The 12,773-nt window shown below is 35.5% G+C and overlaps 3 protein-coding genes across 4 annotated transcripts; 1 reads left to right on the top strand and 2 right to left on the bottom strand.

Annotated features, from left to right (window-relative positions):
- The first annotated feature begins 282 nt into the window (after nt 1-282).
- LOC136218307 (small polypeptide DEVIL 14) lies at nt 283-819 on the top strand. Its single transcript, XM_066005106.1, has one exon. It carries the CDS (start codon nt 412-414, stop codon nt 550-552), a length of 141 nt encoding a protein of 46 aa, XP_065861178.1. The 5' UTR covers nt 283-411; the 3' UTR covers nt 553-819.
- Nucleotides 820-1,436: 617 nt separating this feature from the next.
- On the bottom strand, nt 1,437-6,860 carry LOC136218306 (uncharacterized). 2 transcript variants are annotated; one of them, XM_066005104.1, is made up of 9 exons: nt 6,706-6,860; nt 6,417-6,467; nt 5,413-5,578; nt 4,518-5,209; nt 4,013-4,186; nt 3,810-3,926; nt 2,642-2,821; nt 2,497-2,543; nt 1,437-1,951 (listed from the first exon to the last, which is right to left on the bottom strand). In XM_066005104.1, exons 2-9 carry the CDS (start codon nt 6,462-6,464, stop codon nt 1,633-1,635), a joined length of 1,743 nt encoding a protein of 580 aa, XP_065861176.1. In that variant the 5' UTR covers nt 6,465-6,467; nt 6,706-6,860; the 3' UTR covers nt 1,437-1,632. The 2 variants fall into 2 exon arrangements, with proteins under 2 accessions (XP_065861176.1, XP_065861177.1); XM_066005105.1 differs by having other exon boundaries at nt 6,737-6,796.
- Nucleotides 6,861-7,193: 333 nt separating this feature from the next.
- Nucleotides 7,194-11,969, bottom strand: LOC136218305 (putative DUF21 domain-containing protein At1g03270). The gene is made up of 13 exons (XM_066005103.1): nt 11,642-11,969; nt 11,405-11,481; nt 11,218-11,301; nt 11,028-11,141; nt 10,285-10,368; nt 10,076-10,147; nt 9,509-9,576; nt 8,841-8,928; nt 8,667-8,740; nt 8,230-8,599; nt 7,989-8,035; nt 7,817-7,901; nt 7,194-7,397 (listed from the first exon to the last, which is right to left on the bottom strand). Exons 1-13 carry the CDS (start codon nt 11,880-11,882, stop codon nt 7,368-7,370), a joined length of 1,434 nt encoding a protein of 477 aa, XP_065861175.1. The 5' UTR covers nt 11,883-11,969; the 3' UTR covers nt 7,194-7,367.
- Between the last annotated feature and the right edge of the window lie 804 nt (nt 11,970-12,773).

Here is a 12,773-nt window from a genome sequence, read left to right as displayed (position 1 = left end):
TAATAATAAAAAATTAAAAGAGGTAGATTGATGGAGTTTGTGAATTATGGTTGAATTGATAGAGATTTGATGGGTTTAGGAGGAATATATTATAGTCGGTCTTGAGACAAAGCAATGAATGATTTTAGAATAAAATGAAAAAGGGAGTTGGATGTACATGAATGCCACACAGCACAAGATGAGCATGGAGTTGATGACAAGTCCTTATCAAATTGGTATTGCAAGGAGACAATCTAATACCTCTGTTTTGTCATCTTTATATCACTTACCTATTTGCCTAATCAAGGGGGCCAACATTTCTCACCCACCACATATTCTTTTCTTTCATATCTTCACCTCCATTTTCTCCCTCTATAAATTCCTTCAAATTTCAATACCCTTTCATCTAAATCACACTAAGATTGTTCATCAATGGCAGCAGCAACTCCATTCTCAATCAGGAGTATGAAGGTAAGACCATGGGAGCGATGTTCAAAGCAAATTAGACAGCAAAGAACCAGGCTTTATATCATATGGAGATGTGCTGTTATGCTTCTTTGTTGGCATGATTAGTCCTGTGCTGTGTTTATGGGTCAAGCTTCACTTTAACTTGAGATTCCATTCAACCATCAAGTTGATTCCTAACTTTACCTGCTAAAAAATGAAGGCTTAATTTGATGTACAGTAGAGTCAGAAAAATATAGGCTTTTGTTTTTTCTATTTTGAGGCAGGAATGTGTGATACAGACCAATGTAATTCACAAACACTGATGTAACACAAACACTGATGTAAACAAATCTCCTAGTTCTTGAATGCATATAACTTAGTCTTTTTGTATAACTAATTAGATACTCAACTTTCAGGAATATTAGAAACTTAATAGTAATCTCTTTGACTACATCTCAGGAAGAAATAGGAATGTCAATGGCCATAAGTTAGGATCTTACGAGAAATAAAGGACGACCTTCTTATCAAACTTTGAGTCTATGAAATACTTAGAATGCTGTTATTGTGTTCCCGAACCAATGAATGCGTGAAGCAGTGGTAGTAGATCTCAGTGGAGGTAGTTAAGTTTGAAGTAGAGTTACTAAATTTATTAGAAATGACAACTAGCTAGATCAAACAGCTGCTCAATGGTTAGTAAAATAGTGGACAGCAAAGAACACGTGGGGTTACTTACAGCTCCTGTAGTTTTCCTCCATATCAAGACTAAAATTGAAATGTAGGATCAATTTTGGACAAAGAGACTAAAATCAACCCAACTAATATACAATTCACATGTCCATCACAGAACTTCAAAAATATGACAAATAATTCAAATCAAGAGGTTACCCAAGGACCTTTCAAGTACCAACAATATGTCGAAATTTTGGCTACACTAAAAAAATGTAGGATAAATTATCATCTCTATCTGTACAGATAGTGTGTATGTATATATATAAAAAGGACAATGCCAATAATAAGAAAATTTTCAATGTATTTTATATATCTAGTCTTGTAAATTGGTTCACATATTTACTAACATTACATATAATATCAAACCCCAATAAGTGCAAACTTGACCAATAGACTGCAACAACAAAATCCCCCGTGATCTACGCCATTATTCAATCTGTATTCACCATTTACAGACCCTAAGCTTTATATTCCTTATCATTCAAAGAACTCCCAGTCATCTTCATCAAAATTTATCAATGTATCTTTTTGTTCAGAGTTCGAGCTCTTCCCTTTTACACTGCTAGCAGGTGACCGACCATCAATAGAAGATGCAGGGCTTCTATGTTTATTGGGGCTCATTAATGTCTCCCTGTGCTGAAGAATTTGATCAGATGCCATGCTTTTAGCAGATGAACATGAAGAGGCTAAGATGCAACTAGTTTGGTTCGATGAAATTGATTTGCTCAATGGAACTCGCTCATCAAATTTCTCTTTCAGCAATCTCACATCATGACATATAACAGAAATTTCCCCCCTGTAAAAAATATAAATACTAATATAATGATCGTTTCAACAGGTTTAACAAGCCATCATTTCTACATCTGCCAAGATTTTCTTTGGCTTCTCTTATATATATTGCAGAGGAAACATTAAACGAATTTGCTAAAACAATAGATCCAATGAAAATTAAACACCAGCAGCTTTTAGTTCAATGCTACAAGAAAATTAACTACAATAAATAAGGTAACAAGGGATGCAGCAAACTATAAATCTTTTAAGATATATATAACAGAAGTACTTCGAGAACACAGGTAGAGTACACATCTGAAATCTGCATTTGTAAATGCCATCTTTTTCCATTAACATATATTAGCATACTACATAAGCAACTTACCAAAAACTGCCTGAAATGCAAAGGATTTTGGTTATTTTATCTCTTGTTCTTATAGCTAAATAACAACAATTAGCAATTTCACTTAGTGCAGTCCAAATAACCAAAAGAGAGAAGCATATCATAAATGTGTGAAAAATCACAAGTGCAAGCATGCAGCTCAACTAAGCAGTTAAGAATTGACTTACTGTAGTGTATCAACAACATGACCACGGTCCACAAGAAACTCACGCAGCTGCAGTAAAGCAAAATAAAAGTTCAATCACAAATTAGTATCATTCTTCATTAAAACCAAATACCAGAAATTATCACACAGCAGCAACTATTTGCTACCTTGGAATTCTCCTCCGCCTCCTGTTGTAAGATCTTGGACTCCTGCACCACCTTCTCCATGATGGCTTCTTGCTCAGCAAGAGCACTGCGTGCAGATTCTTCCTTTTCTAGCTTCTGCATCTCAGCAGTTTTCTTTAGCTCATAAGCCGCAGCTAGTCGTGCTTCTAGAGTTTGATCCATCTGTGCAAGAGTTGCATTGAATTTATCAATGACAATAATCCATATCTTTATATCAGATTGGAGGTGAAAGCATGTGCAACTGCATTAAATAGAATGAAGTAGTATAGCAAATGCAGATTTCTCCATGTTTCGGTAAATGAAGAACTCCCATTAAATAGAATAGAAGTAGTATAGCAAATTAAGTGCTTAAAAAATAAGTACTGAATTTGAAGTGAATAATGTCATAAATGCTAAAAGTATTAAATTGTGTAACTGTTTGTTTGATAAATATTAAAAATAAGCACTGAATTTAAAAATATTAGTTGAAAGCGCTAAACTTAAAATGTTAAATTAAATATTTTGACTTGCTGAAATAGGTGATTTTTTTTTACTTAAATGAAATTTTTAAGTGGTGTTATCAAACAAGCTAAAAAAACCAATAAGCACTTAATGTATTAATTTTAAGTGGTGAAATACGTCATCAAACAGGCCACAGGTGTGCCAAAATAGGCTACTCAAGAAGAATGTTCAGTGAAGAGAGTTCTATCAATCCATGTAGAATTATTCGGAAGTTTGCTGTGGTAGTACATGCAAGAGAGAGGAAAATGGGCTAATTTGAGAATAAAAAAAGAATTGTCTATTTGCAGTTTTAGACACCATCAAATTAAAGGAGAAAGATAAATACAGCTGCACAACTAGAACGTATCAAAGCTTTGATTTGAGTGTGTGCTCTAGTCTACCGAGTCTATATGCAGAGTAACTGAAACTATAAGCTAAGTTTGTGTTGTATTTATCCCACTTAAAACACAAATATGGATAGAATGCAAAGCAGATAGTAAGTTTCTCATATCAGCATAGACATGTATAACAACATGAGAATTAGCCTCAAAACTAACCACAATTCTGCAACCAAATGGTAATGACCAAAAGAAACAAATGCTAACAGCTCAATAACAATTTATAAGAGGAAAAAGAGTATTTATACGAGTTGAATGCGGTCTCATTATACCTCATCAAGAATTGCAAGGGCTTTATCTCTTTCATCAGACAAGCTGAGAAGGCGAGCCTGCAGCTCCTTCACTTCAGTTGCTAGAATAGACTTCTCCCCATGAACTTCCCCAGCATGCTGCAAATGCAAAAGAAAATGCTGAACATTATAATCACTTAAAAAAGACAAAGCATATATGTAGTATGATAACAAATCTGCACTACCATGTCATTTGCCTCTTTTGCATGTGCCAGCATCTGTTTGAGTTGCTCCACCTTGCTTAGTGTCTCCAAGCCTGCACTAGCAGCTTCCTCTTGGGCTTGTTCTGCAATTTTTTCTTGAAGTTCAACTTCTCTCATCTTAGTCATGATAGACTCTACTTCCAAAAACATTGTAGTCTGCAGCATCAATCAACAAATTAATGCTATTTATCATTGATAGGGAAAAAAAAATTCAGAAAATCTGCAATCTCTAGAGCTCCTAGAATAGAGACAGACAGACACATCAATGCCATGAAACCTTTAGCTACTAAAGGTGACTCGTGGATGAAACTAGCAGCCGAATGGTGAAGAGAAACACACAATGTTATCCGGAAGCAGTGTGGGTGCCTCAGAGTATGTGGATGGAAGAAAAGTATAAATTAGCCAAGAAAAATGTGAACCTAATTATATTTGCCAGATAGCACGTGTAAAGTATACATCAAATAACTTTCACATTACAAGCCTTCACCTTGTGGTTTTTAGCAGCTTCAATAATGTCTTCAAGAATATCAATTTTGATATCATGACTGAGGTTCGAGCTGCAAAGATCACCTTCAACAGGATTCAGTGCCTCTTCAACCACAGAATTTTGTGAATTCATGCCATCTGAACATAACTCAGTTTGAGGGCTTCTTCCACCGAGAAACTCATCAAGTTGATCAGATGAAGAGCCATCAAACTCTTTAAGGTCAGCATAATCGCTAGTCAAGCTGCCATCAGAATCTCCCCTTTTCAGTTCCAAACTAGTTGATATGATTTGGGAAGTGGAGTCTTGCTCAACTCTGGTATCAATGTCCTGACATTTACCAAATATAGCTGGGACATTAGTTTCAGTTCTTTCTGGGCCAGCAATTTCTTCACAGGGTAATGCACTTGATATCACTTCGGGAGTCTGACTGCTACCAGACTTGGAACTATCTTCTTTATTTGGACATCTCACCAACAATATTAATTCCTCACTTTCAATATTACCTTGCAACTGATTAGAGTCAACAGCCGTGCCAGATGAAAACACGGTAGTTGAATCAGAAACAAATACAGCATTTGCAGTTTTATAGGCATCATTATTGGCTATTGATCTTGATTCCACAGAAGTGCTAATAGTTTTTTCTAAACCAACTTGGTGATTTCGCAATGAATTGGCCAGCTCCTCATCTTCAGCTGCACACAAGTTGCAAAAAGATTGACAAAACATACAGTCTACGTACCAATTAGCACGGATGCATATCATAGTTGATGTTACCCATGAACAAAAATTGAAATAAGGTATAAAGAACAAAAGGAAAAAGCTGTGAACCATATTTGAATGTTGCACAAAACATATAATTTTCCAAAGGACTCGTAGAGTAATCATTTAATATTACCACTTCCGTTTGAAATGCTACTGGAACCGCGGACCTTGTGGAGAGGGCTACCAACCGCAGCATGCTGTGAAAGATTAGGAAGAACCTCTGAAATAACAACTTCAACAGCTAATTCAGCATTTTTGGGGTGCTCAATTGCAACAGCCTTTAAAATGCGTGAATCGACCTATGCACAATTAGATTAAACAAAAATAACTGATCAGCAATAAGAATAAAAGATTGAGGCTAAAATGACTAGATTTAAATAATAATGATAATAATATATTCCATTCACTTAATAGAGAAACAATATTCATTTCTCACCAAAAAAGTGCATTCATCAATCCAACACTTATTTGAAAAACTGTGATTATAGGTCTTTCATTATCAACTGTGTAATCACTTGTACACTTGCAATATATATATATATATATAGTACATATCTTTCAGTTGAATTTTTTTTTTAATAGCAACACCAAAGAATACACACTCATAGCATGGAAAAAATAATATTAGTAATTTTCATGCATAACTACAAGTTACAATTAGTAGCTTTCAAATTGAGCATACTGGAAACTGGAAACAAGTTTAAACTATTTTATTATTTTTTTTTTTATTTTTTTTAGTAATTGAGACAACTAAATTAGCAGCTTTCATTAGCAACAGTGAGCAACAGACTTGTCAACAGCGTATGCCCCTCTCGAAAAGAGTGTTTGACTACTTTGGATGGCATACCTATTGAGAATGAAGGTGAATATGAACGAAACCAATGACTGCCAATAAATATTAAAGGACAGAAAAAAAAAATTGACTGGCTACTAGCATGAAGCGAAGGATAAACTATAAATATGCAAATCGAAGTAGATGAGAACAACTTCAGCACTTCTGATTACGTAAATATAAATACAATGACAATCACCAAATGAATTCATAGAAAGAAATTCCTATCGATATAAGTCGAATTAATCTCACGCCGACTTGATGTTTCATTAAGCTAATAAGAAGTAATGAGGTGAAAAGAGTACCTGGGGAAACAGTTCCATCAAGCTTCGATAAACTCCTTTGAAACCCATACTCTGCAACATAAATTTTATACGTACATATAATATTAGAAAAAAAAAAGGCAACAGAACATTCAATTTATTATTACAAAATGGGGAATTTCAGTCTAGATTAGTCAATTGAATAAATTATATCAGTTATTTGAGAATTTCGAAATTCGACGCACAACAAATTAATAATGAAGCAAACCTCATGTAAAACCTTTTTTCCAAAAAATGAATAAGGAAGAGAGAAGAGAAGAAACCCTAATACCTTGTTGTCGCGAATAAAGAGAACGACTGACCTAGCGATATAGGGAAGGCGAGATAGATGGAGTGAGAATTTGAAGAGTCTGTTTGGTTTTTGTGTGCTGATAGGATACAATACAACTATACAAGGAGGACAGCGCAGGTAAGGAACTGGATATATACGTAATTAATCAGGATGACCGAGGGTATTTTAGTCTAATAAAAACTACTGGGTTCATGATAATTTGATATGATTCGGAAATTGGGAATGCATGGTCACGTTTCTTCCGTGCTATTTGGAGGTTGACACTCTTTTTTCTTTTCAATTCAATTATTAATTTTATAATTCGTCCGTTGTTCTAGAAATTACCTTATTGCCATTTCCCACTTAAAATCTATAGCTTCCTTCACTTTTATAATTCAACTTCAATAATTACCAATTAAAGTCATATCATATCATTTCATATTATATCATATGTCCACATGTTCTGTTAAAAAAAATCAACAGCAAAATTGAACAAATAATTATATTAGCTGCCAAGAATGGAACTCAATTTCTTCAATTACATTGAGTATAAAAATACAAACACAGGATCCTATGGTCTAATTTCCCTACTAGAATTACAGAGAGGAAAATATCTTGCTCGATAGGATAGTATACAACTCCCATTTAAATACAAATCCAAATCATCGTCCTGACTTCTTTGGGATTTGGCCCTGAACAAAATCAACACAGTGAAGTGAGAGAATATTTATTAATATAGTATCAGTTTACAGGAATTAACATAGAGTTTTATTTAAAGCTTTTGTACATGACTTTAAAAGAAAATATTGCAAATTTCCCCCAAATATTCTGGAATTTTGAAAATGTAACATATGTAGCTCACATTCAGAGATCTCCGGAATAGTTCCAATTACAAGAGGCTACAGAATACAAAGCATCAAAGCAAACAAATTGTAACTGTGCATATGTTCTGGTCTATTAATATGTCATCTGCCCAGACTTAATTCCCTATTGAAATCTGCATTTGCATGATATATTGTATTTGACATCCAAATTTGATACAGCTATTGGAGTTTATAACCCTGTGATATGAAGCACTAAGCAACAGCAATGAAGAACAATATTTACTTACTGCAGGCTTTTGACTGGTCAGCATTCGGTTGGATGGGGCTCGGGAGACTAAAGAAGCAGCAGCAGCAGCAGCCGCCACACGTATCCTGAAAAAGTTTGACACATTCCCCTTCATAATCTAACCAGGTAAATAGAATGCGAAATTAACGCAGGAAACTGCAACCCAATGGTACCTTTTATGCACATCGATATATACATCTGTCTCGTCAACAATTTCCTCCTGCATTTCAATAGAGAATATTATGTAACGACACCTAATATGACAACTTCATATTGCTAAAATAGTCTCATTATCAACATTGGATCTTAGATGGCTCAACTTAGAACCGGCCGGAAGTGGCATATTTCTATGAGTTAGGGCCACAGTTGCCAAAGGTCAGCAAAATCAAGTGATAACGGTTGCAATGCACTTACTTGCAGAAGTTCTTCAAAAACATCCTCAAGTGTGATAATACCAATGACTTCTCCATCTTCAATATCTTCTGTTGAACGAGTGCTTTTAGTAGCTGAACCATTATGTTCAGGTGTTTGCTTTTGCTTGGTGATAGACCTTGCAGTTTTCTCCACATCAATTAGGACACTTTCTGAATTATTGTCATGCTTCACTAGCAAAGGTGCATTTAACTGATAATCCTGATTTGTGAATTTGTTTTCCTTGAATTTCTCTCCATTGACAGGCTGCAAAGTCTTGTTCATTGCATGCACCTTGATCACAGCTGCCATATGACTGCTTCCCTTCTGAAACTCATTAAGGATATCATACAAAGGCATGTCTGATGGAACCCTGGCACATTCATGTATCAGATATCAATGAAACATAAAAAGACAAGGAAAAATATTCTAGCACACACCTTGGAATCCTCCGGATGGAAACTGCGCTGATTGGAGTCTCAGATTCTGCCCGCACGGTAAGCAAACTTTTCACCTGAATTTCATCCAAAGCACGATTTTTGGGGAAAAAATGTCACAAACTACTGAATCAGCTGTTTATCATCAGAAACTAGAGTTTTTATTTCCACACCCACCAGAAGGAGCCCAATAATGTTCTTTGGGCTTCCAGAATAAACTGGAACACGGCTATGACCTCTTGCAAGGATTTTCCCAATTGCTTCCCTGTTATGGAGCAGTAGAATCAGTTTTCTTCTAATGAAAAGAGCATATGTTGTCACAAACTTTAGATATAAATAAAGTATCCTCTGGAAGTAGCACAGAAGAGGAATGAATAGCACTCTCCTTTTATTCCTGCATGTCCACTAGGTTGGAAGATGAATCTAATAAGTCATCTCTTAACTTATGACACTGCGCTCAATAAAGCAGTCAGCATTAAAAGCAGCCAGAATCCAGCAACTACAATTCTAAAAGGATTGGGTTTTTAGATCATTGTCACTATATCTCAAGCTCCTAAAAAACCTCTATTTGTTTGCATATCATTCTCATACATTTCCATTGTCAAATTGTCTTTTATTTCTCAGGCTCGAGAAATAAAATTCGCACATCAAAAGTCACGTAATAAAACATAACTGTAGAAAAAACCAAATTAAATCTTATTTTGTCTCAATTTTAGCCAACAAGAGCTGATTCCAAAAGGAAATTTACTTCCAAAAGCTTAGATTCATGAAATTTTAATTTTCTGTCCACAATAGCAAAAGCAAAAGCTAAATGATTAAAGTTTGACAATTCACACACAGCTTACCAGTCCAATTTTGAATTGACATTCAAAGAAAATGTTGATTCAATGGGTGTCATTGCCTCCTGTGCTGTCTGCATATCACAGCAACTTTTCAGAAAATAAGTTTACATGGATCTTGCGTATTCCACAAAGGAAAATGCAGGCACAAGATGAAAACTTGAAGCAAATAAAAATTCTGGATCATAAGAATATTGACTGAACATGAGCCCCAGCCAGCAGGTAGAGTTTTAAACCATGCAAATAAATGTTATCAATTCATATTGTAAGAATGCAACTGCATATCCTAATACAAAACAGAAAAGAAACAAAGTAAGGCTAATATTGCTTGGTTTACTGTTTCCATACGTCATGAAATAAAGGTAGGGGTTTTTTTTCCACGTGCCACATACAAGGAAAATTCTCCTTTCATCGAGATCATTATCCAATCATAGGCAAGTTTATCTTCTCTATCTACAGTAACAAAATTTGATTTTTATCGTCTACAAACAAGACTATAAAAATGCTAAAAGTTATATGAAATGATCACAGCATTCAAGGTCTTTTGGATGCATTTTCTAATGCAACAGCTACCTTCAAAGTTAGATCTAGTGCTCCACTAATAATTGTTGTCTCATCATGTGTGAGTTCACCTCCTTTGCCAGCCTAAAATGGATAGGAACAATAAATTAACAGATAACTTGTCATGAGATTGTTGGGTTATATTTATTTATTTTCATTAGACAGAAAAAACAAACAACAGTTGGTGTCACATGAGAGTTAAAAACCAAAATATGTGTTACCTCTTGACTATGGATAGAGACAAGTGCCTTTAGCTGAGCTCGCCTAAACAGAACATCATTGTGTCCTAGTAGAACATCAAGGACCTGAACCACATTAAATTGGACATGTATAATCAAAAGGGTAACTTCATAAAGTGATTTTATTCCAAAACAATCCATTAGGGCATTATATGGAGATGAAAGTTACAGATCAAATGCAGATGATCAGGAAATGAGAGAACCTGAGAAGTACATCAACAACCTACAAGGAATAAGGCTACAATAGCAAGCTCTAAGTGGGAATGTTATAGAGTTTTTTGACAACAATGTACCATATTTTGCATCAAAATACACTAGTGTGCCTATATCAAACTGATACTTATTCCTCGTTGCCATTTAGAATAGATTGGTTCATCAAGCCCAATCCATATGATTCTCCTATAACAGCATACACACAGGTTTCGACTAAGCATCAATTTCAATGATGCTTCAAAGGCATGTTACTGCTTCATATTGGAATTTGGAACTGAGAAGTGAGAGTAATTTGTTCTAAGCATATGTGGGTCACCAAATACAACAAGGAACCTTCTGTCCCATTGCTATGCATAAGAAGTGTCTCATCGCAAGCAATATAGAAATACAACTAACTGCAACTTTCCACTATACTCCTTAATACAACATAACCAATTATAAAAAAAAATGGAAGTAACAATTACTTTTGCTTCCATATACGATTTAGGTGCATCATAGTGAAGTTCTCTTACCTTCCCTATAGGGTAAGAAATGGGATAACAGATTATCATCAAAATACGCACCAACCACACAAAGTTCGCGCCAACATAGAGTCCATATCTTGAACATATGGCTTGAGGAATGACCTAAACCAGCAAGAATTAGGAATAGAAAAAGGCCAAAACACAGTTGTAAAGACAAGGAATTCGAAGCATGGTGTACCTCACCAAATGCAAGGACAAATGTAACAGAGAGCAGAACAGCAACAAAGGGATGAAAAATTCTATCCAGGTATATAGGAAGGGCCTACAAAAACACAAAGTCAAGAAGATAGTGCAAGTCAGGGAACAATGAGAGCTTCCTTCAATTCTATCTTGAATTGACAATAATATAGCGTAACTTCGACTACCTCCATAGCACAAGCGTTACATAGAAGAAGAGTTACAAGAAGTTGGTGTTGCTTTTTAACAACTGGTAGTATAATAGCTGCGTATAAAATATGGAAATAAAACTCAGAACATTTTCATGAACGAGCAAGCTAGCATAACCCCTACTCAAACCCAATTGAAACTCAGAAATCAAACCGAATAAAGTTGAATATAAAAATAAATAAATCAAGAACCAGAAAAAACAAAGATATAATAACCAGCTTGCTTCTTCTCAGTGGGGGAACCACTTCTCTGTAGAATTTCAAGATCAACGAGACCCAGAGACATCAAGCCCAAGGTGAGGCCGGACATAATCCCGGCGAAGAGGACAAGGAAGCAGGAGATGCCGGCGTAGACAAACCACCAAACATTTCCGAATTGGATGTCATCGGAGGCGGAAACGATGTCATCTATGGGCAACATAGTCCTTGCAAGAGTTTGGGAATTCACCAGCAGCATCGCTTTTGAAAATGATAGGAAACAAAAGTACGAGAAGAGAGCTTTTCAGTTTACAAAAGCGGGGCGGCCATGAAAACGACAAAATAAAAGAAACGACGATACATAATGAAGACTTATTATGACCATGGAGGTTATTTTCCTCATCCGGCTGCGGAAGGAGTTTAAATGGAGGTTATTTTTTTAACCTTGTCTAACCTTATTTGGTTAGGAGTTTAAGTTTGCCCTTGTTTGGAAGGAGGTTAATGGGAGTAAATGGAAGTAATGGAAGGTTAAGTATTAAGTTAACCTTGTTTGGGAGTTATTTTTTGGGAGTAAATGGAGGTTAATGGGGTTAAATCTTTACTTCCTCTAACCTTCAAACTCTAACCTCCAAATTGGGGGTTAATGGGAATAACGTAAACTTTTTTAAAATTTCTTGTCTCTGGAGAGTAAATTTAACTTTCCTTCCCCTCTAAATTTAAACTCCCAAACAAGGTTAAACATTTAACCTCATTTACATCTTATAAACTCCCAAACAAGGTTAATTTTTAACTTTCCATTCCATCACTTCCCTTCCCTTTCCATTACCTCCTTTAACTCTCACCTCCATTAACCTCCAAACTCTCAAACAAAGGCTGAACGTTAAATGAGGGTTAAATGGAGGTTCAAAAACCTTAAAATAACCTCAATTTCAGTCCCACCAAATTGGTGGGATCTGGAGGTTCTATAAATAATCTCCCCTCCCCTCCCTTCCCTTCCCCTTCCATCCCCTTCCCTCCCCTCCTTTTAATGAACCTTATGAAACCTTCATCCAAGCAGACACTTATAAAACTTATGCTTTAGTGTATGGTTCCTTCTTCTTTATTTGACTTTTGACTATTTGGCCTCAACGTAGTCAATTTCAAAAGGGAG

The sequence above is a fragment of the Euphorbia lathyris genome, chromosome 2, assembly GCF_963576675.1.
Source record: "Euphorbia lathyris chromosome 2, ddEupLath1.1, whole genome shotgun sequence".
In the NCBI taxonomy this organism is placed as follows: Eukaryota; Viridiplantae; Streptophyta; class Magnoliopsida; order Malpighiales; family Euphorbiaceae; genus Euphorbia; species Euphorbia lathyris.
The sequence above is the reverse complement of the archived record's forward strand: the minus strand, read 5'-3'. Positions and strand labels throughout refer to the sequence as shown.

Bases quoted from the DNA above. Each gene is read 5' to 3' on its own strand.
- LOC136218306 (XM_066005104.1), bottom strand. From the start codon at position 6,464: ATGGGTTTCAAAGGAGTTTATCGAAGCTTGATGGAACTGTTTCCCCAG. The intron at 5,210-5,412 runs GTAATATTAAAT...ACTTGTGTGCAG, and splicing joins TAGCATTTCAAACGGAAGTG to CTGAAGATGAGGAGCTGGCC. The intron at 3,927-4,012 runs GTAGTGCAGATT...TTGCATTTGCAG, and splicing joins CAAAAGAGGCAAATGACATG to CATGCTGGGGAAGTTCATGG.
- LOC136218307 (XM_066005106.1), top strand. From the start codon at position 412: ATGGCAGCAGCAACTCCATTCTCAATCAGGAGTATGAAGGTAAGACCA.
- LOC136218305 (XM_066005103.1), bottom strand. From the start codon at position 11,882: ATGCTGCTGGTGAATTCCCAAACTCTTGCAAGGACTATGTTGCCCATA. The intron at 11,302-11,404 runs GTAGTCGAAGTT...GTGTTTTTGTAG, and splicing joins GTAACGCTTGTGCTATGGAG to GCCCTTCCTATATACCTGGA. The intron at 9,577-10,075 runs GTAGCTGTTGCA...TGTGATATGCAG, and splicing joins CACTAGATCTAACTTTGAAG to ACAGCACAGGAGGCAATGAC.